The following is a 27511-nucleotide window of genomic DNA, read 5'->3' on the forward strand; positions in this document are numbered from 1 at the left end:
AAAATCCACTCTGGACTAAATGTCAGGAGACTCAGATCACCTGTGCGCAGGGCGGTTGAAACTGACTCCTGGCTGAGGAGTGGAAGCAGCTCGGGGGCCTTCCTCCCCCAGTCAATCATGGCGTGACAATGCCCTTTTTGTCAAGGCTTAAAAGAGGTGAAGAGTGGCACAGAGGGGGCCCTCACGCTCACTCTGAATCAGTCCCTGACTCATTTCATCCCCTTGGATTGCCAGCCAGAAACTCTGGTCTGTTTAGTCCCTATTGTGTTTTCTTGGCTGCCCCACGTCATTCTAGTGACAAAACTGTGTTTATTCTTGAACCCAAAGCCTCTATGCACCTTCAGTTCCGACATTTTATTTCACTGGGGCTCATAGGTGCACAGTTCAGTTCGATTATCCCGTGAAGAGGCATTTGTTTATTGGTTGATTGTCCAAGTAGCTTCCCCTCTAGATTTAAAAATTATATATATTCTTATGTAGGTCGGGCTGCCACAAGGTGAGGGGGCACAAGTTTAAATGGTAACTGTTGTCATCTGGCTTTTACTGACTGTACAGTGTCAAAACCACAGCTACATCACTGAAAGTCATTATTCTGTCTGTACCAAAAAGGAAAGAGATGAAAAGACTTTCATCACCACTATAACAACCTGTTGGTCACACAGAATACCTGAATATAAATAAGTTACGTCCAGCTTAATTGTTTCCTCTGGTTTTATTTGTGGTGGAGCAGAAGTAAGAATGTTAATGGGAAACTAATTTTATTGTCAGATACGCTCATTTGCATTTTCTAAATAATAATAATAATAACAAAAAAATCTTCTTTTGAGCTTTTGTTAAAATTGTCTTCGGATGGACAGCAACAGCATTGCATGCGTACTCTTGTCTGTCTTACCCTTCATGAAGTCTGCACACACTGAGGCCAAACCGACGGACACACAGCGCTGTATGCATCTTTAAATGTGTCTGAAACTTCACAGCCAAAAAACAAATAAATAAAACAATCAGAACAATTCAGGCAGGTTTTTCATTTTATTGATAAATTATCATCTTTAAAAAGACCCACGAGCCGTCCTCTCCTTCCACCTCTCACTACAGTTTTCCGGGTACTGAATTTGAACTATGTACAAACTTTTTTTTTTTTTTTTTTAAACATTATTTTCTGCTTCATCATCATCATCATCATCATCATCACATTCAAAACAAGGTCAGAAGTCTGAACTGTGCCCACTGGTTTAAGGTCAAGAGATAGGATGCTGAGTTAGCCTATAGCAATGCTAGCTAGCACAGAGTTCACTGGAGGTCTGAGAGCGGTGGATATAAGCGCTGGGGAGGAGGAGGAGGAGGAGGAGGAGGGTTTACATTCTAACTCACAGGCAGAAGGAGCAAAGACAGGAACATCGTACGCTTCGGTGACCTCTCTGAAACGGAACAAACGCCACCTCGGTGATGGAACAGAAACAAGTCGACATGCAAACTTGAGCCCACCGGTGAGAAGGCAACGAAAGCACAGTGAAGAACACGACAGGAACTAAACCGCTCAAAAAAAAAAAAAAGATTATTGCTGGAGTGAGTTAAAAAGCTGCATGGCGCACACACACAAAAATAAAGAAAAATCAACACTTTGATTTAAAAACAAAAACAAGCTCCTGTTGATCTGATGCTCTTCTCGACTAATACTGGGCTGCGAAGTTGGCACACAAGGGTATTTCGAGGAGGATTTATCTTAAAAAAAAAACGATCATTTTTCGAGAGTTAAAATCATATAGCAATACTATGTCAGTATACACAGGCAAGGTAAATGTTACAATACAATATGGATGCGCAGCTTTCTGTAACTGGAGTCAAACTAGCAGCAAAACAACACGTACAATTGCATATAATCGTAGTGCAACGGGCGAACTGTTCGTAGGAGGCTGTCTCATTTTGGTCTGCTCAGTAACAAAAGAAATCAAGTGGGTATCAGCTGAAAAAACAACACAGACACTGCTCCAGAAAGACCAAATCCAACCAGTTTGCTCAACTACCATTTTTAAATCAGCTAATTTTGGCATTCATCAAGAAAAAAGAAAAAAAAAAATCACAGTTTTTCTCAAGTTCTTGATTCTGTATTTTGGCAAACACCTGGGCAGGATTTGAGTCCTTGCGGACGAGTAGGAGGGCTGATCGACACACGTCAGCTTTGTTCAGCGAGTCTAAAACATATCAGACGAACACAACAAGATGCGCCTCCGACATACACCTCTTCACACGTACAGTACACCTCTCAAACACACTCCCGTCCGTATGTTCCACTCCGCTGAACATGACCGGTTTGAAATCTGAACAACATGAAAAAAACTAAAAGTGTGGTTTGTTCTTCCAGCCGGGCTGGGCTGGGCCGGGCCGGGCCGGGCCTTACCAGGACCCGCTCTAAGCGAAGCTGTTCTCTGGGTAGCTGACTTTGATAGCACCCCAGTAGCAGGCTCGTATCAGACAGATGAGGCCCAGCAGGTAGGCGAATGCCCAGGAGACGTAGGTGGCGTTGTAACGACTGGCAAAGCCCCGAGTACCAACCTGCCAACAAAATCACAATTAATTTATCATATTTCACTGCATTTCATTTATGTTCGGTGTCAGGATCCAGCACTGAGTCAGTGCTCCACATCAACAGAAACATCAGCACCATCTAAATCTAAATACTAAGGGCTATAATCCCTTTGGATCATTATGAAGTGATTATATGATTACACAAAGTCTGACGTGACTTCTGTATGGCATGGAAAACTGAACAACATGTGACTGTTTATACATAGTGCAGTTTTTGTTTACTGAACAGTGCGGTGGATTAAAGGGTCAGAGTGTATCTGATTTACTGCACGATCACGCACTCATGGTGGAAAACAAATCCACAAGAATTGTCCCTTCATGTCTCTTTTTTATATCTATTTAAAAAAAGGTGTGTACATTTCTGGATTGCTCTTTCCACATGGTGGCATAAAGTTTCTCAGGTCAGCGAACCAGCGTCTAATGAAGGCCTCTATGTCTGCCAGTCAGCTGGCCCAACACCTGACTTGTCATCTGGCTTCACCATTAACTTTTGTGTTTTTGAGTGAATCCCTCAGGATGAAGTGTATTGACCCCAATCCTCTAATACATTGGTTAATTATGAAGTTTAAACCCACCACGACGTCTTAACTTAACATAAAAGAGTTTGTGGACTACCATTACCAAGCCTGGAGTTTGGCATCACAGCAGCAGCCAAGTGGCTGCACTTGGACGAGAGACTGGATCAGCCGAGGAATCATGATACCATGATAACGCGACTGATGGTCACCGTGGCAGCAACTTGTCAACCGCAAGGTGGCCACACACGAACGTACAGCCCGCTTTATCATCAGTTTTTATTCTAAATCGTACCATCATTCACAAAGTGAACTTCACGCGGTGTTGACAAATTGAAACTTGTGACTGAGACTATAAACTCAACTTAAGGATGTCTTTACTAAAGTAATAATGCTGACCATTAGGAAGAATGCAGGTTTAAGGGCATTTCCACATTCGCTTCACTTTTCACACCCGGATGGTTTGTCCACTATTCTTTACAATCGATGGTTTTTGACCGGATCCTTGCAAAAAACGTGTGTCGGCCCCAGAAGTTAAGCCAATGCCAGCAAGCTATCATGTCAAAAATAAGATGGTGAAAATCCTCATCATTATAACCGCTAAACATCACCACGTTAAGGATGTCGTAGAGTGCATCTTGCGTTTCGGTTCAAAGATGACCTTTTTTGTTCTGATATGTTCGTTCTCCTTCGTCACTTCTACTTTGTTGCTCCTCCTATTGGATATTCTTTGTGAAGCGCTTTGTGGCTTTTGCTTTGAAAGCATTCACTTGTGTGCTGAAATACAAATGACACAGAGACGGTACTTACTGTTAAACCCACGCCAATGAAAATGCAGATCATTCCTATGGTTATATAAGCACAACAGCGCCTCCTGGGGAGCGCACTGCCAACAGAGGATCTGGGGAAAGAGATTGAGAAGCAAACAGCAGAGGGGGGAAAAAAAGGCAAAGAGAGACTGTTAAAGGGTTTCAGAACAGGAAACATTTGTTTGACAAAGTAAAAAGGCACCAGTCCTGACACAAATATCATCCTTTGAGAATAGTTTAACATATTCAGACACATTTTTCTGATATGGTTGAAGGGTTTGCCTGATGATCTGCCTCCTACTTTCTCTGTCCCACCCTTTCTCCCCAGTGATCTCCACTCCACGACAATCCCGTGAGCCCCCCCCCCAAAAAAAATATCTCTCTTCCTCTTTTAAAAGTTACACAGGCAGGCCGGTCACATGATGTGCAGCCACCAACAAACCTCAACAAAACGCATGAAAAGTCAACTGCCCCGAAGAGCCAGACTGGCATCCGTCCTGCTTTCCTCCTCCTCCTCCTCCTCCTCCTTCCTCACTGCCTTCACATGCCTCTCATGTGACGGGACTCAAGCATTCTTCAGGAATCACTGGCATTCAGATGGCTTAGAGGGGCCTGATCACCTGATTTCTTACCTTCTCTCCCTTTCTTAAGCAAGCGCCTCCTCATTTACATGTGTACCACCTGACCACCTCATCCATCTGACCTGTGACTTCACGTGGAGGAAAGCTTGTTCTCAAGTGATGTGTTTTGTCTTTTTTTTTAAAGATTTACATGGCCAGAGATGTCACTTGCTCTACGAGAATTATCAGTCTGACTGGGAACACTACAACACTTTTTACATGTGTTGTTTTCTCTCTGAAAAGGTTTCGATTCCTTTTTTAAGCGTCAAGGTGAAGCCATCACATGACTGTTCTGATCTGACTTCTGTTCCAAGACTTCTGGTGACTTTTTTTTTTTTTTTGAGACATAAAAGAGCCAGAGAGCAAAAAAGGACCAACAGCCACAGAGAGAATAAACAGAAATGGAGAGTCAAAGAGTGTCATAAGAAACAGATGTGATGGTTTAATGGCCTCCCAGAAGACTTTCCTGCTGTGCTATACAGGTGAAACAGTCCACTGTTTGTTTTATTGACATTATATTTTGTATTATTAACTACATTTTCAAAGTAACTGGTTGCTTAAGTTGTCAAAGAAAAGTAGAGGAGCAAACAATCTTTAGAAGTAAAGCTATAAAACAGCGTGAAATGGAAATACTCAAGTAAAGTACATGTTCCTTTTCCTTCCATGTTCCATGTTCCTTCCAAAGACAGCATGTTTTGTCTGCAGCTTGTCTCAGCATCACTGCCTGCCCACGTCATCACCTTCAAACATACCTCCCGCCGCCTCTCAGCCCCCGTGACCCTCCCACCTCATTACCATTACATGTATTGAGGCCAGGCTCTAATTCCTGTCACACGTCTAGATTAGCCTCCGTTACCTCCTCCCCCATCCTCCCTTCTCCCTTCTCCTTCCAAGAACTACAAAGTCCAGACCTCTAAAGCTCTGCATCTGACTGAATTCATCCAGAGAGCGAGCACTTCAAAACTGCTCCAGCAGCGATAGCCGGAGAAAGGGTTCACATCTCGGACAAGCTGTAACAAAACAAAACCCTATAGGGACTAGACATGGCTGATAGGTGACAAAGCAGAGGTGGGAAGTCAATGATTGCTCTCTGTAATAAAAACATGGTGTTTCCTTTCATGTACAGAACGCTCCAGAAAGTAAGATTAAGATAAAGGCTTTGGACCTGGATATGTTGGCCTCAGATCAATGTAAGGATTCAAAAGCTCTGTGGAGCAAAACTCAGCAGCAACACGTTCATTAAGAGAGCTGGAATGACATCACATGAGAATTTTTCTAGTTTCTGACTTAAACCCACCCAGTGTCCCCAGGCCAGGGCTGCAGTGTATTCTGTCCAATAAATACCAAACCAGTGATTCAGGATGTTAAGCTTTACATATAAATGTATGCTTTTTTGTGTTTGAGACGACATCTGATTTATTTTGGCAGCTCCTGTCATTTATTTTCTGCACAACATGAAAGTTAAGTTGCAGATTCCTGACACTTTTTATTCAAAGTTACATTATGAGTACAAGAAAACTGTCTGTAAACAGTCTTCATGCGTAAAAACAGGCAACGATAATGTGACTTCGACATAAATCATTGCAGATCTGGTGTTACTGAGCAGGATTTTACACTTAGACGTGTTGTAAGAGACTGCAAAATGGTTCTCATGCAGAAAAGACATGAAAACAAATGGCATCAAAACAAACATCATCCAGGAAGTCAGAAACAAAAGCTTATACTGTACTTAATAAGACACAGATACGGTGATTAAGATCACAAAATAATAGTATATGAAAAATGATCAGACTTGATTTTGTAAAGAATGTCCATCCAAAGACTAAATATAATCCTAATGCAACAGAAAATAAATCACTGATCCGATTTACATTTCACACAGATAAATGAAAATGTCAGCTGTAACTGACCGCCATCAAACACTTACACGCTGTAAAATGTGTGTCACTGTGACATTTGGGGGTTAAATGAAAGTGTTATGGACTCACATTTTTTTGCAGTGGGGACACTTGGCTAGCGTGTTAAACCGAAGCTCCATCCACTGTGCGGAGACAGAAAGACAGTCACTATTAACACACAGAAACAACTTCACATAATTCAACTGTACCTTCGGACCAATCAACACAAAACCAACCGGGAATGATTTCACATGATCGGTTATGACGGATTGCACCATGGAAATCTATTCATTATTTCTGTTTAGGAGAAAATATCAAAAGGTCGGATATTAGCACCTACAAATCATTCTCAGGATGTATTAGTTGGTGTTCTGGTGTTAAAAAAAAAAAAGCAGAGTTATGACAATATCCCATCACAGGTCAGCGTAATTTCATATCAAGTCTTATTTACACAAGTTTAATATGTGGCATCTGACATCTGGCTTCAGAGGAGGAAGGAAATATTCAAAAGAAGCTGCTTCCAGGGCAAATTCAGGCCAGAACCTCTGGAACGTTTTGCACAGTTCAACATCAAATTCACCTCTCTTTCACTAAAGTCCTCTTCAACAAAGCCATTAAAGTTGATTTTTTCTTTCTCATGCTCTCTAATTAATTTAACTATATCATAGACCTTTGATTCACCTTGTCTTTAAATATTAATCATACTGTTGTTACAGCTGTAATATAACTAAAACACAACCATATATTGTAATATCACCGGATGATTATACAAGTACAATATTAATACGATTACCTATAAATTAATGATTTAGACGGAGGAGTAATGATTATGGGCTGTTAATGATATATGACAAAAAGGTGATTTTACAGTATATGATGTCTGTACTAATATGAAAAGGTATATTGTAAAACATTAGGGAACATATTAAAGGACTGTTCACCCCCAAACCATAAATACATATTTCCTCTTACATATACTACTATTTATGATGAAAACAAAGGTCACTGATACAAGATAATAAAAATAAAATATTTACTTTTGGGTCTCTATACTCTTCAAAGCCAGATGTGTGCAAAATCATATGATCACCGGTGTAAATAAGGCCGCAGATTGAAGTGGAGCGGGTTAGCCTGTTGTTAATATGTCCAGTATGACCAGCGTTCTCAACCTGCTGTTGTGCTGGGGGAGAGCCATCGCTGGGGAGGCCAGACATTGGCTGGGATGACCTGGCGTCCTCACTGCCCTACAGACGGCGCAAGCAACAACGTGCACACAGTAAGAGGACAATATTTTGACACGCGAGCCGGTGTCGCACTGACTCAGCAGCTCGGGCTCTGCCTCTCTTTTCTTCAGTGAGATGCATGGCAGTTCGTTTTATTAATATGTGGTGTGACAATAGGAGCAAAAAGGTGTTTAAACCTCCATGTCAAAAAATAAACAGTATCCTCAACACAAGGTGCAGGAAGACAATTCACACTGAAGATGGGAACAATCTGTGCCGCTACCACACTGTAACAAGGTTGGACTCTTTACGAGCCACAAGAGGGAAGGAAACGTGCAGAGAAACGCATGCGAGCTGCTTGAGAAACATCCGTGGCAATCTGCAACTGGATGGAGAGTTTCATTTCGACAAAGGTAAAAGATCAACAAGAGAAATGTGTCATTAACCTGCAAATAGACCTGACATACGGCACAACAAGCTGCTCCCTACTCCCCATCACCAAATACGAAAGAACAGGCTGTGGTTCAGCTCTCCAGTTTATTAATATGCACGTACCAACAACAGCACAGCGACACAATGCTGCATGAGCACCTCTGTGATTGGTGAGATCGGTTAATGTGGTGGGTGTACGTACTAGGAAGGTGTTGCCACAGTGACCGCAGACCACCCTCATGCCCTCTGGCTGGATGGGCAGAGCCGGCTGGGCGGGCTGCTCCTCTGGGATGACCATCACCGGGCTCAGGTTGATGATGCGTCTACTGTCGGAGGAAACAAAGAAGAGGACGAGCTTGTGAGTGTCACCTATAAACAGGGCATGGTTTGAGCGTTATCAGCAAGAAGTAAACACACAAGAAATGTGGGGAACCTACCAGTTCGGTCGAGGACATCCTATCCTCCTGGACGTGTCTTTACAGATGAGCAGGCAGTTACAGGGACACCTCACATATTTCTTCCCCGTTGGGGGGTTCTTGATGGGCTGGAAGGCAACACATCGGAATCAACTCACTGAGTAATGCAACAAGATTATATACACAACGTGAAAACAAACACATAAAAAGAGGAGGACAGTTGATTTAAAACACTGTACAAGGAACACAGCAGAGCCTTTCAGACCCAAAAGGGTAGAAAAAGTGCTGCGTAAAATCATCGACCAAAAATGAGTTGGAAAAAGTCACATAATTTGTTTCTGTGCAGCCTTGTTTATTTACTGTCTCCATGGAAAGGACCATGAAAGCTGCCACAAAAAGGCAGAGTTCCCTTTTTTTGGTTCAGAAGTCTGATAATTACCGTAATCACTGCAGAGCTCAGTCAAATTCATTGGGTGATGTTTTGTAGCCCACATCAGTCCACATAACATTTCTGGAGCTTCACTGCAAAACAGAGATGCAGCGCTCCCCTGAACAACTGAGGCAGATGGGGACTTGTTGTAACATGTTAAAAAAAACAACTCAAAAAAAACTATAAAGGCTACAAAAACCTTGTCCAATGTAAACCAAGTCTCCAGAAGACCTGACATCCAAAATGTACTTGAAAAGACTTGAATTGGGCCAGATGAGCTGTATGTTTGCTTTCAAACTGAAACAAGTCCACATATACCCCAACTGTTGAGGAGAATGTTGCAACGCAGTTTTGTTGTGTAGCTCCAGAAATGTTTTGTTAACTCTGAAACTTTATGCGACTTCCCATCAGCATGAGGATGAACAGATAATGGCCGAATTTTCAACACTGGGTGAACTTGTCCTTTAATATTAGGTTGTTTGTGATGGTATGTACTGTATGTTTGTATGCAATAAAAAGACGCTGCCACAGTTTTTCACACATAATTTAGGCAATGATTTTGTACAGTCACAAGGTACTTGTTGAAGGGCTGATTGCCGGGCTGTGGCCTACAGGTGCAGAAGCAGCTCTGGTGCAGGAACACCATGAAAACCTCTCTGCTTGTTCAATCAGTTCACCTTTAGAAATTCTCAATTTTATATATTCTATAAAACAGAATATGGACGATAGTCTTGAAACTAAAGTATTTCCCATACTTTCCTTCGTTTTGTTCCATGCCGTACATTTCCAGAACTAGAACCACTACACACTGCATACTGTTTTGGATCCGGTCTAACAGAACATCATCGTCGCTGCGGCGACACATGAGAACCGCAGATTATCAGTCAGTGGAGATGGCATTTCCCACCCGAGCGTCTGTGATGACAGTCGTTCATTCTCCCTGCTGCCTCCACTGACAGCTCCATCAAGCCTTCAGTCACTCGGTGACACATTCTGTCATCTGGAGCAATTTCCCCTGGACTGTCTGATTGATCTAAAGCTGAGAAACAGTCGATAAATGGCATCCAAAGCTAATGCCCTCTCTCTTGATTGCTGACAAAACAACAGGTTTTTGTCACAACAAAACGATGCCGGAGAGTCACACAGATGTGAGCACAGAGCTGACGTGACTGCCGCGTGTGATTGACCGTTCAAAAGAGGGGAGGAGAGCAGCTCAATCTAAACACATCACTAAATGTCTCTCCCGACTCTGTGATGTCACCACCGGCAGCAATTCACCCCAGCGTGCACTTACCGTGGCTTCATTGCAGACGGTGCACTTCACCACGTGCTGATGCAGCTTTCCGTCCAGGTTGATGAGCGACTGGCAGACCCGGCAGTTGATGACAGGCACACCGCCGGCGTCGGGGCTGGCGATGGCTGTGTAAGGAGGAGGTAGTTCGGCTTTGAGAAGAAGGAGGGCAAAGCACACGACACACGGCCAGCTGTTAATCGCATGCAACTATGAGACTTCAGTGATCAAAACCTGGATGTTTGTGTCCAGTGGGGGGAAGGAGGGTTGGGGTTTTGTACACAGACGTTATCACAGGAACTCAGGAGGTTCGCTTCACGTATGAACTGACCTGAATGTCGCAATGTGTCTGTTTTTACCATCACCTGTTAACAAGCAACCCATTCACCTGTGGAAGGCTCCAATCAGGTGTTTTTATCAGTCTTTTGCTGCGCCTGTGCCTACTTGTATGAAATGTGTCACTGGCATCAAATTCAGAGTAGGCATACAAAGCTCATGAGGTCAAATTAAAGGGAGAGTCTTTGTACTGATTTTGGAATCAGGCTGTAGCTGTAGACAAAAATATAATCCAAGACGTCACTTTCGGCTCTGCAAAACTGTGACCTATTTTCTGATTGTAAAATATCACAATGCATCATTTAAGACAATGTTTTTTTTAATTCAGGACCCGGGGCCCCCTGCTCTGCATGCACCTGATTCAGATGAACGGGTCGCTAACAGGCCGATGACGAGCTGAACATTTGAATCAGGCCTGGACTGAAAAACACTGAGCATGAGAATAACCAGCATGGTAACAGATAATAAAACTGATCGCCGAAACAAAGAATTGATTCATCGCAAAACAAATCATAGCTGCAGAAGAGCATGACTTACAGTTATTACCAGTCAAAATAAATTTAAGAACCAACTTGTCTCAAAGAACTATATGACATAGTGTATAGCAGATCCCCTGCAGCCTGGAAACATCCACATGCTGTATGCAAACCCATGACGGCCCGTGTACGGCTCTGATTGCTCAACATGTGACTCTCCTCTCTTTGTCCGAACACTTCTGTGTTTTAGAAAGAAACAATGGAGCCTTTTAGACACCACGGTGACAGTAAGAATCCGCTCACTGCCGAGCAGCAGAGTTAACATGCAACGTATGAGTAAGTTTTCTGATGTTTTCAGCATTTGTAGCATCTGATGTGAGACAATTGATTTATGAAAACATACACAGCATAAATACGTGAAGTCTTCTACTGTCAAGCTGCTTGACTTGAAAGAAGCATGTAACGGCAGTGGATTTTAGACATGCGTGATGACTTTCGCTGAAATGTTTCCGCTAATGTGGCTTATAAGCGCCTAACTGTATGGACTGAGAAACGAAGAAAGAGCCAGGCCACTGATTGTGGACCCTAAAACACTAGTCAAACAGGAGTAATGAAAACGATCAAAGACTTAAAGATTTTCCCGCAACGTCTGAAAGAACCACTGTGGAACAACTCCGGCTCTACTGAACTCTGCACTGTTTAATCCCACATTAACCTCGAGTTATTAGTCTACATTCCATGTGTTTTTCAGGGTGTTAATACACTTAATCCATAGGTTTGCACCAGCCGCTACCTTTACTACTACTGTAGTACTCCTGCATACCTCACAGACACATGTGAATACTATTGCAACACGCTTACATCGCCATCAACCCACCTTACTGAACCTTAAATTAATTGAGTCTTTGTTTAGTAATCGTTTAATCTAAAAGAAAATGTACGAACGCGCAACAATAACTGTGCAAAAAGCTTTTTGTATTAAAAAATAATCCATCGAATATATAACACTTCCTACTAATTCGATCTAGAAGCAAAGTCTTATTAAATGTGTGTGTCTGGAGTTAGAATAACTACCAGGATTCATCATATTTGTAAGCTACAGACAGATTTACTGCTCAGCTCAGGGAAGCAATTCTGATAAACGTTTGATCACATTGCAGACAAAAATGCCCCAAAACACACTAGGATCAGTTTTTCCAATGCGAAGAGCCTTCTAATGACAGGAAACTAAACATCTCAGGTCTTTGCACTTTTCATTTTTGTGCCGTGCCATGTTTTCTCTGCTATTTGATTGATTGGGTCTATTAAATGTTGGAAAATGCTGAATAATGTTGATCACTGTTTCCTGAAGCCCCAAATTACGTCCTTAAATGTCTCGTTTTGCCAGCGACACAAAGATTTTCACTTAACTGTCATAAATGTTCACATTGAGGAAGCTTGAATCAGAGAATTTAGACTTTTTTTGACAAACAAAAAACGTAGTAAAAGCGGTTGATCGATCAACAAACTAGTTGAGGATTATTTAAAACCTGGGCTGAGGGAAATGTGACAGGCTTTTATCAGTATTTGCTGATATGTTACCGACCACACAATTAATCAGTTAATTGAAAAGATGATCAACAATGGAAAGAATCATTATAGACAAGTAATAGACATGCTGAGACAGTGTATCACAGTCTATTGTGATATATTATGAAGCATTTGTTAAGTCTAATCACCAAACACAATGGAGGCATCTGATGACAAGTGACCAATTTCCTTCTCATCTCGCTCTGAATGAGATAATTGGACGAGTTAACAGGTAAACGAGCTTGGCTCAGAGAATCAGTGACACTTGACCAGTCGGCGCCACGGGGACAGATGGGACAACCCGCCTGCAGCTGAGCAACCAGGGCCGTAAATACAAGCAGAGCACGCCAAAGACATGACGCTCCTGCTGTGGGCAGGTTTCTTACACACAACGCCGAGCTGAAATAATCCTAAATGTGACACTGAGCGGCCACACTTCTTAAACCTGAAATTCTTACATAAACAGACCGAAATAAATCCTTGAACTCTAGCACAGTCAGCGCTTCTCTGTTGAGCATCAGCAGAAGCCTGTCTGTACTCGCCCCCCCCCCCCATCTCTACTGCACTAATGCATGCCTTAGATGGCATATGGCAGCTATAGGTTTTCACTGTCAGCGACCCCAGAGCCAGAGGTAAGATGAGAAGACGCTCTACTACAACCACCAGCAGCACCGCAAACATACAGTACAGCGAACGACACGTCCGGCCTGGCTGGAGACATCGCAGGCTGACTGACTGTGGGACGTGTGGTTTGTGGTGATGAAGTGAGAGGCTGCTTTACTGACACGAACCGCTCAGGGATGTTTCCCGTCGCCCATGCTGTATGAAAGCTAGAGCTCTGAGAGGCTAAAGGATGAGGCTGGTGTTGTTCCATACTCTGCTTATTGTCAAAAAAACAACAATTAATTGGTCCGTCTCAGTACTTTCTGCCAGAGTGGCCACACATTTGAAGTTCATATTTGAAAAAGACAGCTGTAGTAGCAGTAGTCGTAGCTTCTCACCAAAGCTACTTAAACAGGAGGTAATGGAGAAATTTGCTATGGATTATTTTCAGCTGCGGATGAATACACATTTAGTGAGCGGTGTGGCCTTAAAATTATACATTGCATCAATAACGGCAGTCATGATGGCACATGATGATTATATGGATAGACAACAAAAGCTTATTTTCATTCTGGATCAATCTGTTGGTTAATTTCTTATACTAATCAAATAGCAGTTCTCAAGCTTCTTCTTTTGTCCGCAACCCAAAGATATTCAGTTAACTGTCACAGAACAGTAAAGAAACCAGGAAATATTCACAATTAAGAAGCATGAAGCAGAGAATTTGGACTGTTTTTATTCTTAAAAATGTTATTACTCAAACTGATTAATCAAAAATGTATCTAACTGATTAATTGTCGCAGCTCTAGGTGATGCCCATCAGAGAAATGTATCCAGTTTGGCGTTTGACTGCTTTATGCTCTGATCAATCGCCATAAAGCGCTGGGGCACGTCTCGTCTCGTGCTTCGGATCCAGTTACTACATCACTTTGATGGCGTGCACGGCTTTTTGTTTGATGGAGTGCCTCTCCTCGTTTCTCTCAGAGGGCTTTCACGCCACTGAAGCGGTTGCTTTTTTCGGAGGCAACTCCTCCGCAGCAAACCACCGCACCTTCAGCCACGAGCGCCGCTGCTGACATACATAAATAAACCAGATCAACGTCATAAAATGAGACTTGGAATATCGTTTTGTTTTATTTTCATGTACAGTGTGATATAAGAGCACACGTATACAGTGACGGTGGATGTAGCACCGACACAAACTACAGCTCCCACGTTGACGGTAATCATGGAACATTCCTCATCACAAGGCTGAGTAACTTCAACTATTACAATAAAACACTATGAGGGCCCATTATTCCAATATTAAGCATCCAGCTTTCTTCTGCTATTTAATGTTAGTACTTAAAGGGTAAGTTCAACCAAAAAATTCCATTCAGTCACTACCTACTCACCCACATGCGTGATGGAAAGTCGGGTGCGGTTTCTTAGTCTACAACACATTTTTGGAACTTCACAACAAAAAGAGCGCTGCAACGTTCTCCTGAGCAGCTGACGTAGTTGGGGACTTGTTTTAAAATGAAAGAAAACAACTGAAAGTAAGCACAAAATGGCTCCATACAGCTCGTCCCGGCGTAATCCAAAGTTTCAGGAGGCTCTGCAGTTCCCAAAGGGAGTTCCCAGCGCTTTTAGCTTCACGGCAACAGTGAAGAAAGCCTGTAAATAACATCTTGTGAAATTCATTTGGGATCTCAGGGCTTCCAGAAACTTGGACAATGCCAGATGAGCTGTACAGAGCCATTTTCATCTTCTCCTTTAGTTGTTTTAAAATCAGTCTCCATCCTCTTGAGTTGTTTAGGAGAATGTGCCGACGTTTTTTTGCTGTAAAGCTGAAAAGGAAATGTCTTGTGGACTACAAGACTGCACCCAACTTCTCTTTGGCATGAGGGTGAGTACTTTTTCTGTGAATGTATCCTTTATAATTACGATCATTATCTTTTCATTTTGATCTTCTTTTTCTGACTTATGTCAGAGTTATCAGATGATTCTTGAGCTCGTGAATGTTCCTTGTCTCGTGTTATTTAAATTGCGTGATGAAATCAGTATGTATCCTGGAGAACAAAGTACACGCATGGATAAAATGAGTTGGTCAATAAAGAGCAGAAAAGCAACACGTCTACCAGTGCGATAGCGTGGCTCAGCGTGTCTTTAATAGTTTTTGGACAACAATGGAGCTCTGTGGCACAGAGGAAGAAGACTAGACAGACCTTTCTTGTCTTCTCATTGGATGTGTTGACAATAACAACATTTAATCCTCCACAGTTCCCCTGGATCACCGCAAAATCTACTAATAAAAAAGAGGGGATTTTAACAGCTTTTTCTTTGTCGGGCAAGCGACGTTTCTGAACAGATGTAAAACTGAATAATTCATTAATCACCGCCAAGATTACAACACAGTCACGGTTTTTGTTGCAATTTGTTCTGCAATCCAGATAAATATATAAATAAATAAAAAATCAAGCAGGTGGCAGCAAAATTATGCACAGTGAGCAATCTGACCACTCAGAGGCAGCCAAGGTCATTGGTCTCCGCCCCTCACCACCATCACCACCATCACCACCACCATGCTGTGAAGGCTGGAGGAAAATACAGCAAATCTCCGCCTCAGATTATTCAGTCAACACCTCAGAGATTTGGGTCACTTTCACAAAACACATCTTTTGCTCAGCTGATTATGAGTCAGGGCTTTAATCGCAGTTATTGCGCTTTAGGGAAAACACCACAGTTTCGGGCGTCTGACTCAAATTAATCCATCTCACAAATTGGCTGGCTGAGGACTCAACAAACCCCAAAAGAAAGCAGAATTAGCTGTAATCCAGACTGCAGAGAGGGAGGTGGAGAGGAGAGGAGAGGAGAGGAGAGGAGAGGAGAGGAGAGGAGAGGAGAGGAGAGGAGAAAAAGTGGGCCATGAAATATTCTTACATTCATTTTATGATTTTTTTTTTTATTTTGCTTAGTCAGTGCTGTGAAAAACCAGACAGGCCGACACAAAGTCTTTATGAATAATCCAGAAATATGAACTGTGCGAGATTAGACGGCTCCAGAACAACACACATGTTTTGTTTTGGGGTTTTTTTATATATCAGCTGTTTGGCCCGAAATGCTCGTGGAAAAGAGCATTACAGCAGTCTGAGGAAGACTTTGCTCACTGTGTCTGAGGCTGATTTTTTTCCTTTAACATCACGTGGAAATGAAAGAGAAAACATTTGAGGCGAGGGTCTGATCTGGATGAAAGAAACAGCCTGTGTGATCAAGTGAAACAGAATTCAGAATTTAGATCAGACTACGTCTCATCTCAGAAGGCCCGGTCCCTCCTGGCAGGGATCTCCCAGACAGAGAGGATTTATGGGTTGTGATTGCCTGGGTCATTCAGTCCCTGCCTGCATTTAAGGTGCTGTAACCTACATCCAAGTGTTCACCAATCAGGATGCGGACAGCGTGTCAGTTTCCTGGCTGTCAACGCACATGTTTTTGGGGGGGTTTTTTTGTTTGTTTTTTTGCCACTGGACTGAAGATGCACCGCATGAAACGACAGATCCAAGGATCAGGATATTTGTCGTTCGTGGTCCCATCGTGATGCAGAGGAGCACACTGATGATGTGACTCTGACATTGATTTTTGGCTGCCTCGGACACATCTGGACATTTCTTGTTTTGTTTTGTTTTTTTCTTTGTCGATTGGCAGCTGGGACAAAAGGCTAGGCTGCCTTCCTCTGCAATGGGTCATCTCCTCTCCTCTCCCTCTCCTCCCGTCAGTCAACAACACCAACACATCCACCGAGGCCTCACAGTGCCACATCACGACTCGTAGCTAGCTATCATCCCCCCCAAAAAACCTTTCACATGCCGTCAGTGAGTAGTGATGTAAGCATTTTTATATATTTTTTTTCTTCTGCAGTAAAAACAAGAGCTGGCTGTTATTGTAAGGCCCTCTTTTCCTTTCTCGTCTCTAACCCACTGCTCCAGTTCTCACAGTGGAGGCTCCACCTTTCCCTCACTGCCCTTGCCTTGCCTTGCCTTGCTGCAGTTTTTATTTACGCACAAACACGATACGCCCCGAAATGATTCAGCATGCAGGGGAGGGAGGCAGGCAGGCAGGCGGGCAGGGCTGCGGTCATGTCGTGTGTTTACCTCGGGGACTTGAATCCTGCAGGTACGGGGGAGCGGTGGGGGTCACATTCTCCGAGTTGGGGCCCGACAGCAGCGGAGATCGCTCGTCCATGCCGTCGGAGGCCATGTCGACAGCCGTGAGAGACGACGGGGCGGCGGCGGAGGAGGAGGCGGAGGAGGCGGCGGCGGGGAGGCTCCTGGCTGCACCGAGTCTTCACTCAGCACGGAGGAGCAGCCGGCGGCTTCTTGGTTGTTGGTGCCGAGTCGCTCCGGTCCAGCAGCCCCGGTGACGGCAGCCTGGAGGGGGAGGAGCTCCGCGGTGATTCCCCCGCCCCTCCCCTCTCCTCTCCCCGCCCCGCCCCCTCGCTGACATGACCCCGGGGCTGAGCAGCGCCCCTGCTCCCGGAGCTCCACACACGCCGGAGACTGTGAAGGAATTCGACACGAAAACCAGGAAATGTGATTATATTTAGTGGCGCACGGGTTTATTTTGAAATGTTCGCCAATAACACTATCAAATGTGGCGCTCAGACTGTAAACAGGAGGATAACATGTCAGTGTTTTAATGAGGGAGGCTTGAAAGATCAATAAAGCAGCGATTCCCGGTGTTCACCGCTAGATGTCACTGTAGGATTATTAAAAGCGCAGAAATCAATGCTCTCTGTTTTGATTAATCTTTTTCTTAAAGGTGCATTATGTAGTTTTGGGAAGAGGAAGATCTTCAGCGACTAAACAAACAAACTAATGTTATGAATAAAACAAACTTCTCTTTGTTGAATAAACAAACAAAAGACAACACGATTTCATTCTGATTTAGTTCAGTTACATTTGGCGGACCCTGCCACCTCTCTGGCTTCAAACAGTGTTCTAGAGACCATATTTTCCTCTGAGAGCAGCTTGCATATTCACTTATGGAAAAGATAAATATTCTGAGTCTGTATGATTAGCTATATTTTTTATAATATTCACAATAAGGGTAGTATTGTGTGAGTGTGAGTTTGTATTATGACCTCATTAGTATTTTCAATATTACAATTCTGAGTTTGAATTTCTTCTCCGAAACCATCTAGTCCGACAGTCTAGTTTGATAGTCTAATAATTCACCTCTTAAGGAGAAACTACCTGTTTCCACAGCCTAATTTCTGTTCAGAATGATAGTACTCCTACTCAAATAATACCAGGAAGTTCTCAAAATTAAAGTCTTCTGAAACGTAAAATATTTTCAGTATTTCAATATGAATTCAGATTGATATTGGGACAAAACTACCTGTTTCCAAATACTAATTTCAGTTCAGATTGATAATACTCCACCTCATAGAGTCCCTTTAACAATATCATGAAGTTCTGATGTGGGATTTCAAAATTAAAGCCCTCTGAAATGTGAAATATTTTCAGTATTTCCCTTTCAATTCAGATTGATATTTCAAGGAAACAGCCTGTTTTCACAGACCTAATTCAAGCCAGAGGGGTAGTTCTTCACCTCAGAGAGTCACTCAAATTATACCAGGAAGTTCTGATGTGGAATTTCAGCCCTCTAAAATGTGAACATTTTCTAATATTTCTCTCTTAATTCAGATTGTTATTAGGAGGAAACTGCCCGTTTCCAAATACTAATTTCAGTTAGAATTGAAAGTACTCCACCTCAGAGAGTCCCTTTTAAAATACTGTGAATTTCTAATGTGGGATTTCATAATTAAAGCCCTCTGAAATGTCAAATACTAACATATAAATTCCAATATTTCAAGGAAACTACCTGTTTCCACAAGTACATTTTACATCGGACTGATAGTAGCCTACTCCACCCCAAAGTGTCACTCATGTAATACCAGGAAGTTCTGATGTGGAATTTCAAAATGTAAGCTCTCTGAAATTTAAAATATTTTCAACATTTCTCTCAAATTCAGATGTACATTAAAAAGGAACTACCAGTTTCCACAAACTGATTTCACTTCAGAATGATAGTACTCCACCTCTGAGAGTAACTCCAGACTGCAGCTTTAATGTTCATAAAACCAACTCACTGGATCTGCACTTTTATTTCTTGCTTTGATTTGAAGTATTTTCATATCAACCACCACATTTTAATGTATCCACGCAAGGTTTACATATAACAGTTGAGCAAAACTCTTTTTCATGCACTCCCAAGTCTCTTGCTGCTGCATCTCGTATCCATCCAAAACAAAAGTTTGTATTCTGTCCCTTTTCCAGCGTGCATTCTTGCCTATTCCATGTGCTCTGTGATGAGATGGGCAGCGTGCATGTCCAACTCTTGCTTCATAAGGCTTTTTTTTAATCGCACAGAGAGGTCCAAATATTCTTACAGGACAACGACTTCCCCTTATCAGATGTGTGGCTCAGTCAACTGGCACACTTTGTCTGACATTTTCTCTCGTTTAAACGAACTTAACCTGGGACTGCAGGGAGAGAGAGAGAAGAAGTGTTTCTTCTTGCTGTGATCATTGCACACAGGTTTATTGCATTTCCCAAATTGCTGACTTTGTGATGTTGGGCAGATCTGACACAGTGTTTGAATGATCACTGGAGAGTTGTTATTGTTAATGTTCTTATTTTTAATGTGACATACAGTTGTTATTGTTAATGTTGTCACTTGCGCTGTGTGCATGTAAGGGGTTACCCCTGCATTACAGTGTGATATTTACAGTAATAGCTGAGGGCCCACTGTAGCTCCTGGAACTTCTCCAACATCTTCAGAAAAAAATCTAATTGCCCCTACTCAAATACTACACACTGGAGCTATAAGAGAGTTGATAGTTTCAGACCAGGATGTTTCCTGAAATAGATCAAAGACAAAGCGATATAATAATACAACGTTCTGTAGCTCTTTCATTAACATGCAGATATGTAAAAACTTTCTGATCTTGCTTTTATAAGACCTATAGAAGCTTTATAATTCCCCAGATCTGTTTTGGATCTCTGCCTGGACAAAACCCCCTTTCTTACTGCCACAACCACCATGAAGCTGGTACTGAAGAAGACAATCTGCTTCATCTTCATGGGTGAATGATTTTAAGGTATGACTATAGAGGAGCATGAAGCAAAACACCATCCTACTCAAATCATCAACATGTAATCTTGTTTAAAGGAAAAGACACCACCCAGAACAAGTTCTGGGATATTGGGATATATTTTTGTTCTGTCGAAACATGAAGAAAGCATAAAAGAGATTTTGTTTTGTTTTGTTTTTCCAAAACTGTTGCCAAGAAATTCAGAAAAAAAAGTGATGGCAAATTTCTCTGCAGTAACTGCATTGAAATATGACACACACTAAGCAATGAAATTATAACAATTTTACACACAACTGATTGCAATATCGGTTAAAAGTGTGTCATCAAGAGTACTCAAGGGAATATCAAACCCACTGGTGTTGCTTTGTTCATTTTGAGAATGAACTCTTCACATTACATGGGGACAACACCAGCATAATATACTGTACAGGGTGAGTCGCTCTGCAGAGTAAAAGAGTGTGTGTGTGTGTGTGTGTGTGTGTGTGTGTGTGTGTGTGTGTGTGTGCGCGCGCGCGCGCACTCTCATGCTTCAGACAGTTTCTGAAAGTTTCACCACAAGAACATCAAATAGAACCACCTCTCTCTTATCAGCAGGGTTGAAAGCTCTTATTTTCAATGATGTAACCATAAATATGTCAACTGAAATTGTTCAGTTGTTGGTTCATGATGTCAGCGAGCTGCAGCTGCAGTGTCATTAGTGTGAATATTCACATCTTCTTCGTAATTATTCCTATCCCACACGTTTTTCAACCCGCATGCTTTCAGCCACAACAGCCATTCAAATATCATCTCTGTCAGAAATGGTGTTTTTAGTACTGACTGTAATTCTTGAGATATGAAGCTTTTGTCAACACATTCTGGTGATGGAGTGGGTCAAGAGTTTGGTGGGTTTAAAGTACAATATATTTCAATTTAACTTGGCAGGTATGAAGGAAAGAAAAATAGGTAAAGCATTCATTCTGATTAGATTTATTTTTTAGTGAAATATTATGTAATAAAAGCTGACAGTAAGTACATTCATATGTTTGATTGGCAGAAACAGGTATCTTTTCCACCAGGGTTACAAATCCAACAGAAAAATAAGTATAGAGTTAGAAAGTTATATTTTATAGTTTGGAAATGCTTGACTTTTAGGAAATAATTTGCAGTGGCCAGATACACTGATGAAGTATGGTTTGGCTTAGCTGTGTTGTTCAGAGTCTGGTATTGTGAAGACTGAAGCCTGGTTCATTAGAATTTTTTAAAAAAAGGTCTTTCAATCTTTAACTTTTTGCAAATCTCTTGTTAACCAGCTTTGCTTTAAGTCATATATTATAATGGAGTTTGTTTATTAATCTAGTTTGAGTACATTTTAAGGATTATGTCAGACTTAAAACTGAGATGATCCTCAATCTCAAGTCAAGTTACGAGTTTCCGACATCCGAGTCGAGTCTCAAGTTATTCATTTTCTGATAAGTCATCAAAAAGTGACTCGAGTCGACTTGAGTCCAAGTCACAAAGACTCAGTCCACATCTCTGGTATTTGGTATTTTCAGTCCCGTCAGTCATTTGTGGAAAAAATCAGCAATTACTCTCTGAGGTTTGATCAGAAGTCATACAACGTACTTATCTTGGCTGTATTTGTCCGTGCATTGAGACACTCTGAGGGGTCTCTGTAAGACAGAAAAGGCCTCACATGGCAGGTCATAGGGTCAACTGCATGTGTCATTTTGGCCCATGCAGGACATATGGGTGGATTTACTAACCTAATCATTTTTCAGTTCACTTCAGGAGAAAAGGTATATAAATGATAATTCAACTCAAATAACCCGGTTGTGGATGTAAAAACGAACATTAACAAAGGATTAGGAGACGGAGCATGTGTCACCACTGGAGCCAGAGGTTCATCTGGATCAAAGTCATGGATGGGCCTGAGGTTTTGAACCTGTTCAACTTTATTATTCCACAGAAATGCGGCAGACTTTATCTTAATCATTTCTGTGGAAAGGCTTCACGTCATGGGAGGAGTCAGTATCTGAGAGGATTTAAGGAATCCTGCAGCATCACTGATCGCTCTGGAAGTTCCAGTTAGAAGTCAAGAAGACTCTCACAACTCAGCTGATCTACACACCTTTCACCAGGTGAGGACAAACTAGACAAGGAAAAGAGATTAAAAAAAAAAAACTTTTTTAAACTGTGTTTACACTTTTTCAGTGCTCCAGTCTGTGTAACAGTGTTTACAGGGAAGTAATACATGCACACGGTAGACTTGCAGGCTGACTCCTCCTGTTATAAACACGGTGTAAATGAAGTACAGAAGGCAATGTGCTCACTAACCTGACTTTTCTCTACAGGTTGAAGAAATGGACTGCTCAGATCCCCTTAAAGTTGCTGCCCTGGGTCGAGCTTTCACCCTTGGAACTCTCTACGATGCTCTGGAAGATCAACTGATCACAGGTAAGTCTTGACTTAACTCATATTAGGAACATGTTTCATTCTACTTGTCTTTAAAGTTGTGTCATTAAATGGTGACACTATTTTAATCAAACCTACATTCATATACACTACAGAGAGAATGAGCAAAGGCTGACTATTGTCCCAACAACAATAACAACAACAACAATGACCAACCAACATTTATTGTTGTTATTTCATGTCACCAGTGTTGCTGTGTGAATCCTGACTGAGTGGAGGCTGGTTCTAGGAGGTTAGAGAAGAGAGGACATGGTTTTGTTGTAATCGTTAATGTGTGTGCTGCCCTGCCACTCGCGCTCTCTGCCCTCCTGCTCTCTGGCTGGAAGCCTGGTTTGCATGAGAGTGGGGGTGTGAGCAAAACTATGCTTGACTCAAACTCAAGACTCAGTTTTCTCCTCTCTCGCTATCAAATACATTTTGTGTAATATTCAATGTCATCTATCCTGTCCCTTTATTTCCCACTGAAGATTTCTGCTGTGTATCAGGCATCTGATTTAATCTGATTTGAAAAGGAGAGAGAGTGGTAATGTCACGCAGTGACGCCTGATTACGACTGTGAGTCTGAGTGCAGAGAGAGAGAGGTGAGGCAGGGAGGGTGGGGGGAGAAAGCATGGGAGAGATGTGGACAGGGTACTGTAGCCACAACAGTAATAACAGCTTTACTAAGTGAGATATTGATATTAACAAAACTAAAAGTATAATAATAATAATAATAATAATAATAATAATAATAATAGTAATAGTAATAGTAATAGTAATAGTAATAGTAATAGTAATAATAATAATAATAATGATAATAATAACAACAACAACAATAATAATAATAATAATAATAATAATAATAATAATAATAATAATAATAATAATAATAATATAAAGCTGTCGCCTGCCTCAGGATCTGCTGACTGCAAAATTAAACTGCAATAGCTGAGTTTCAACCTATAGAGGGCAGTGGCTTTGCATATCTATAACACAATATGTAGAACGCTCTGTATAAAAATGTCCTGAATCAATCAACAACACCACTAAACACCAGGGATGTAATGATTCTAGAAACTCAATACCACCAATAACAATGGATCACCTCTTGTTGGATCACCTCTTGTTGTCCAGCAGACGAACATCAGTTGTCAGTGTAATATGTGCCAGTAGTTGAGACTCGTAGCAGCAGATTCAAGCAGTTATCGACTTATTTGTGTGAGAAACAGCTTCAAGAAAAAACATTCATACTTGTTTACACATGCTGTCCTTGATTTCATGTTTTGTGATGTGATTGCGTTGAAAGCATTTTTGTCTGTCACTTAAACCTCACTGATAGACCAGCGGCTATCTGCAAAACAATCAGTTCTACTGTCACAGGTTCTCCGTTGTTTTGGTCCAAGAATACCTTCGTGATGAAGCTTTGGAAATCCAAATGATTTTTAGCATTTTGGATTTTGGAATTCTGTCCATGCTCTAACAGGCTACTGATGTTTTCTTTTTTCTGTAGGCTTAACTCTCCAAGGGCAGACAACTATTACCCCGAAGCGGTTCAGCACATTCGAAGTAACTACTTCTGACTGCATTGAATCCAAATCCTCTCTGATGGACATTGAAGCCTCTCTGAAGGCCAGTTTCCTGTGTGGACTGGTTGAAGTTGGAGGATCTGCCAAGTATCTGAAGGATACGAAGAAATTCAAGAATCAGAGCAGAGTGACGTGTTGGTACAAATCTACCACAAACTTGAAACAGTTGTCATTGACTCAACTTGAAGCCATGATCACCGAAAAGAAAGACTTCATCAAGAACACCACAGCAACACATGTAGTCACAGGAATCCTTTATGGGGCAAATGCTTTCTTTGTGTTTGACAGTGAGAAGTTAGAAGCCAGCAGCGTTCAGGACGTCCAGGGAAACATGAAGGCTGTGATCGGGAAGATCCCCTTATTTAATTCTGGGGGTAAAGTTGACATCAAGTTGACTGACGAAGAAAAAGAACTGACTAACAGATTCTCCTTCAAATTCTACGGAGACTTCATTCTTGAAAGTTACCCTGTAACATTTGAAGATGCAGTGATGACCTATGCAGAACTTCCAAATCTGCTGGGAGAAGATGGAGAGAAGAGTGTGCCAGTGATGGTCTGGCTGATGCCTCTGAAGAGTTATGACACCACTGCATCTGAGCTGAAGAGAGAGATCAGCGCCGGATTAGTGTGGAAGGCGCAGGATGCTCTCGAAGATTTACGGGCAATGGAAATGAGATGCGAAGAGTCCCTGGAGGACCCGGTGGTAGAGAAGTTTCCACAGATCCGAGAGGAGTTAAACGATTTTAAAACACGGTGCGATCTGTATGCATCCAAGCTCCGGAAGAACATGAGGGATAAATTTCCCCTCATCCGTGACGGTAAAGAAGACGAGAGCTCGGTAGAAAAGCTCCTTGATGACAGAAACAAGTCACCATTCAGTCATGAAAAACTAGACAAATGGCTGGATCATAAAGAGAGGGAAATCAACGTCATCAGGTCCTGTGTGGAAATGATGGAGGGAACAAAGATCGTCCCAAATGAGTCAGAGCTGGACAGGGAGGTGCTTGCTGCGGGCGTCGAAGATGTCCTGTGCTTCGTCTTCACCTCCCTGGAGAGCGCTGACCCCTGCCTGAATGCGATGGACCACTACGTGCATTCGTTTGAAAAAGAGAGTATCCACGAAGACCCGTGGTACTACTCAGGTGATGTTCTTGACAAGATGAGACAAAAAGCCAAAAGTGTCCACCATCTTGCCAGAGCACTGAAGAACAGCCGCCAATTCCGTTTCCTTGTCGCCGCCATTGATAATAAGAACTTCACAGGAGCAACCATCTACCACTACAAGGACGCCAAACTGGTCACTGAGGATTTTTCGAAGCCGGCCCTCCCTCCTATCAAGGCTATCACAAACAAAAGAGATTTGATCTGGTGTAAGTCATTTGCTGTGCTTCTCTGAGTCATAAATACGCTGCATAAATTTCACTGCTTGAGAAAATCAGTTTTTCTCCACGAGAGTGATTAATCACACATCTTGTATTGGATTCTCCATCAGACGCCTGTGATCTCACCCTGGACCCAAACACAGCAAACGGCTACCTCCATCTATCTGAGGAAAACAAGAAGGCGACATGTAACAGCTGGCTGTACTATCCCGATCACCCAGAGAGGTTTGATGTTCACACTCAGGTGTTGTGCAAACAGGGGTTGACTGGGCGCCATTACTGGGAGGTAGAGATGAGTAACGGCTCAAATGATTATGTTTGTGTACTTCTTACATACAAGGATGTTGCACGAAAAGGGAGCGGTGAGGACACTGAGCTTGGATGTAACTCAGTATCGTGGCGTTTCGGCAAAAGCAAAGGCCAACTTAAGGCTTGGCATAATGGTGAGGTGTGGGCTGCTCCTATTCCCCGCAGAGGTGTCAGCAAACTTGGGGTGTTTCTCGACCATAAAGGTGGCACTCTGTCCTTCTACAGGGTCTTCTCGAACACCCTGGAACATCTTTACACCTTTGACTCCTGCTTCACTGAGCCGCTGTACCCAGGCCTGTGGGCTTACGAATATTACAATTACGCACACATTTGTCCGATTGAATACGAGCAATCACAGATGTGTTAGATTCTCGGTCTGTTAAAAGTCTCGCTGATAACATTCAGACACTAAACGAGTCATTCCATCTCCCCCATCACCACACGACACTGCTGTCGTTCCAATCATCTGCCCCATAGATTTATATAATAACCAGACACCAGATGCAAAGATGGTGCCCGATGAGAATCGCTTGTCGCCTTGTATATACGCCAAAAAAGTTTACTTCTTGGTTATGCAGCTCACTGAATATGTGCAGTAGAGTTTCAAAAGTTTTACAAATATAAAACCACCGTGGATCAATCATTCATAATCGACCGTGTTTGCAGTTCTTGGTGTCAACAGTTTTACAGATGTCTCCTTTGTAATGGCGTTCCATGGGGAAATGCTTTTAAGGCTTTTTTTTTTTTCGCTTATTAGCTTATGCGACAAAGTCTTTTTGGGCCGCAGTGCATCATGTGACAATGTGATTTCACAGTTTGGCCACTATGAAAACTAGCGGTCTTCCTGACGGGCTTGAACAGTGCCCTTGAGCACCTGATTTACCCCCTCAAGTGGTTGCCAGTCTGTTGTAGCTATTGTTGCCTACGCTATCCGACTACCTAAAACTAGCTAACGCATACGCTGACTTTAAAGTCGCTAGCGCTAGCTAGGGCAGTACAGGTGCTGGGTCCATACTGTAGAACTCAAACATTCTTACATTATTCAAACAAACTGGTAACAACTAAGACTGTGTGTGCTGACTAAACAGAGATACCACATGATTCCAATGGAGTTATTCTATTCGCTGACAGACCTGTTAGAAGTTGAAACCAACTGTTGGTATTCTGACAGAGAGATAAACAAAACAATAACTTCTGACCTGACAAACTTTTAAAAATTAACTTTCACAATCATAGTAATGTCTTTACTTTTTTTTCTGTACCTTTCTACATTTCGGTAGATGCATTACTTTTAAAAGTAAAATGATTTGTCTACATGTTATCAATATTACCTTTAACAGGGATATGGTTTAAGTGGTGATTGTTTGATTAACATTTGTTTCTTTTTCTTTGTGCATTATTATTTAAAGAATTGTCTTTTCAGAATAAAAGAGGGATCTGACCTGACTTAAAGTTCAATGAA

General features: G+C 42.1%; 2 protein-coding genes across 3 annotated transcripts; one reads left to right on the forward strand and one right to left on the reverse strand.

The window, feature by feature from the left end:
- Window positions 1-1010: 1010 nt before the first annotated feature.
- pip4p2 (phosphatidylinositol-4,5-bisphosphate 4-phosphatase 2) lies at window positions 1011-17883 on the reverse strand. 2 transcript variants are annotated; one of them, XM_037094022.1, is made up of 7 exons: window positions 17335-17883; window positions 10224-10348; window positions 8521-8627; window positions 8286-8409; window positions 6519-6571; window positions 3912-4002; window positions 1011-2553 (listed from the first exon to the last, which is right to left on the reverse strand). In XM_037094022.1, exons 1-7 carry the CDS (start codon window positions 17438-17440, stop codon window positions 2410-2412), a joined length of 750 nt encoding a protein of 249 aa, XP_036949917.1. In that variant the 5' UTR covers window positions 17441-17883; the 3' UTR covers window positions 1011-2409. The 2 variants fall into 2 exon arrangements, with proteins under 2 accessions (XP_036949917.1, XP_036949915.1); XM_037094020.1 differs by having other exon boundaries at window positions 10224-10372; window positions 17335-17871.
- Window positions 17884-22681: 4798 nt separating this feature from the next.
- On the forward strand, window positions 22682-26416 carry LOC119017027 (neoverrucotoxin subunit alpha-like). The gene is made up of 3 exons (XM_037093415.1): window positions 22682-22775; window positions 24283-25728; window positions 25851-26416. The coding sequence occupies exons 1-3, from the start codon at window positions 22682-22684 to the stop codon at window positions 26414-26416; spliced, it is 2106 nt and encodes a 701-aa protein (XP_036949310.1).
- The last annotated feature ends 1095 nt before the right edge of the window (window positions 26417-27511 follow it).

The sequence above is a fragment of the Acanthopagrus latus genome, chromosome 3 (assembly GCF_904848185.1).
Source record: "Acanthopagrus latus isolate v.2019 chromosome 3, fAcaLat1.1, whole genome shotgun sequence".
In the NCBI taxonomy this organism is placed as follows: domain Eukaryota; kingdom Metazoa; phylum Chordata; class Actinopteri; order Spariformes; family Sparidae; genus Acanthopagrus; species Acanthopagrus latus.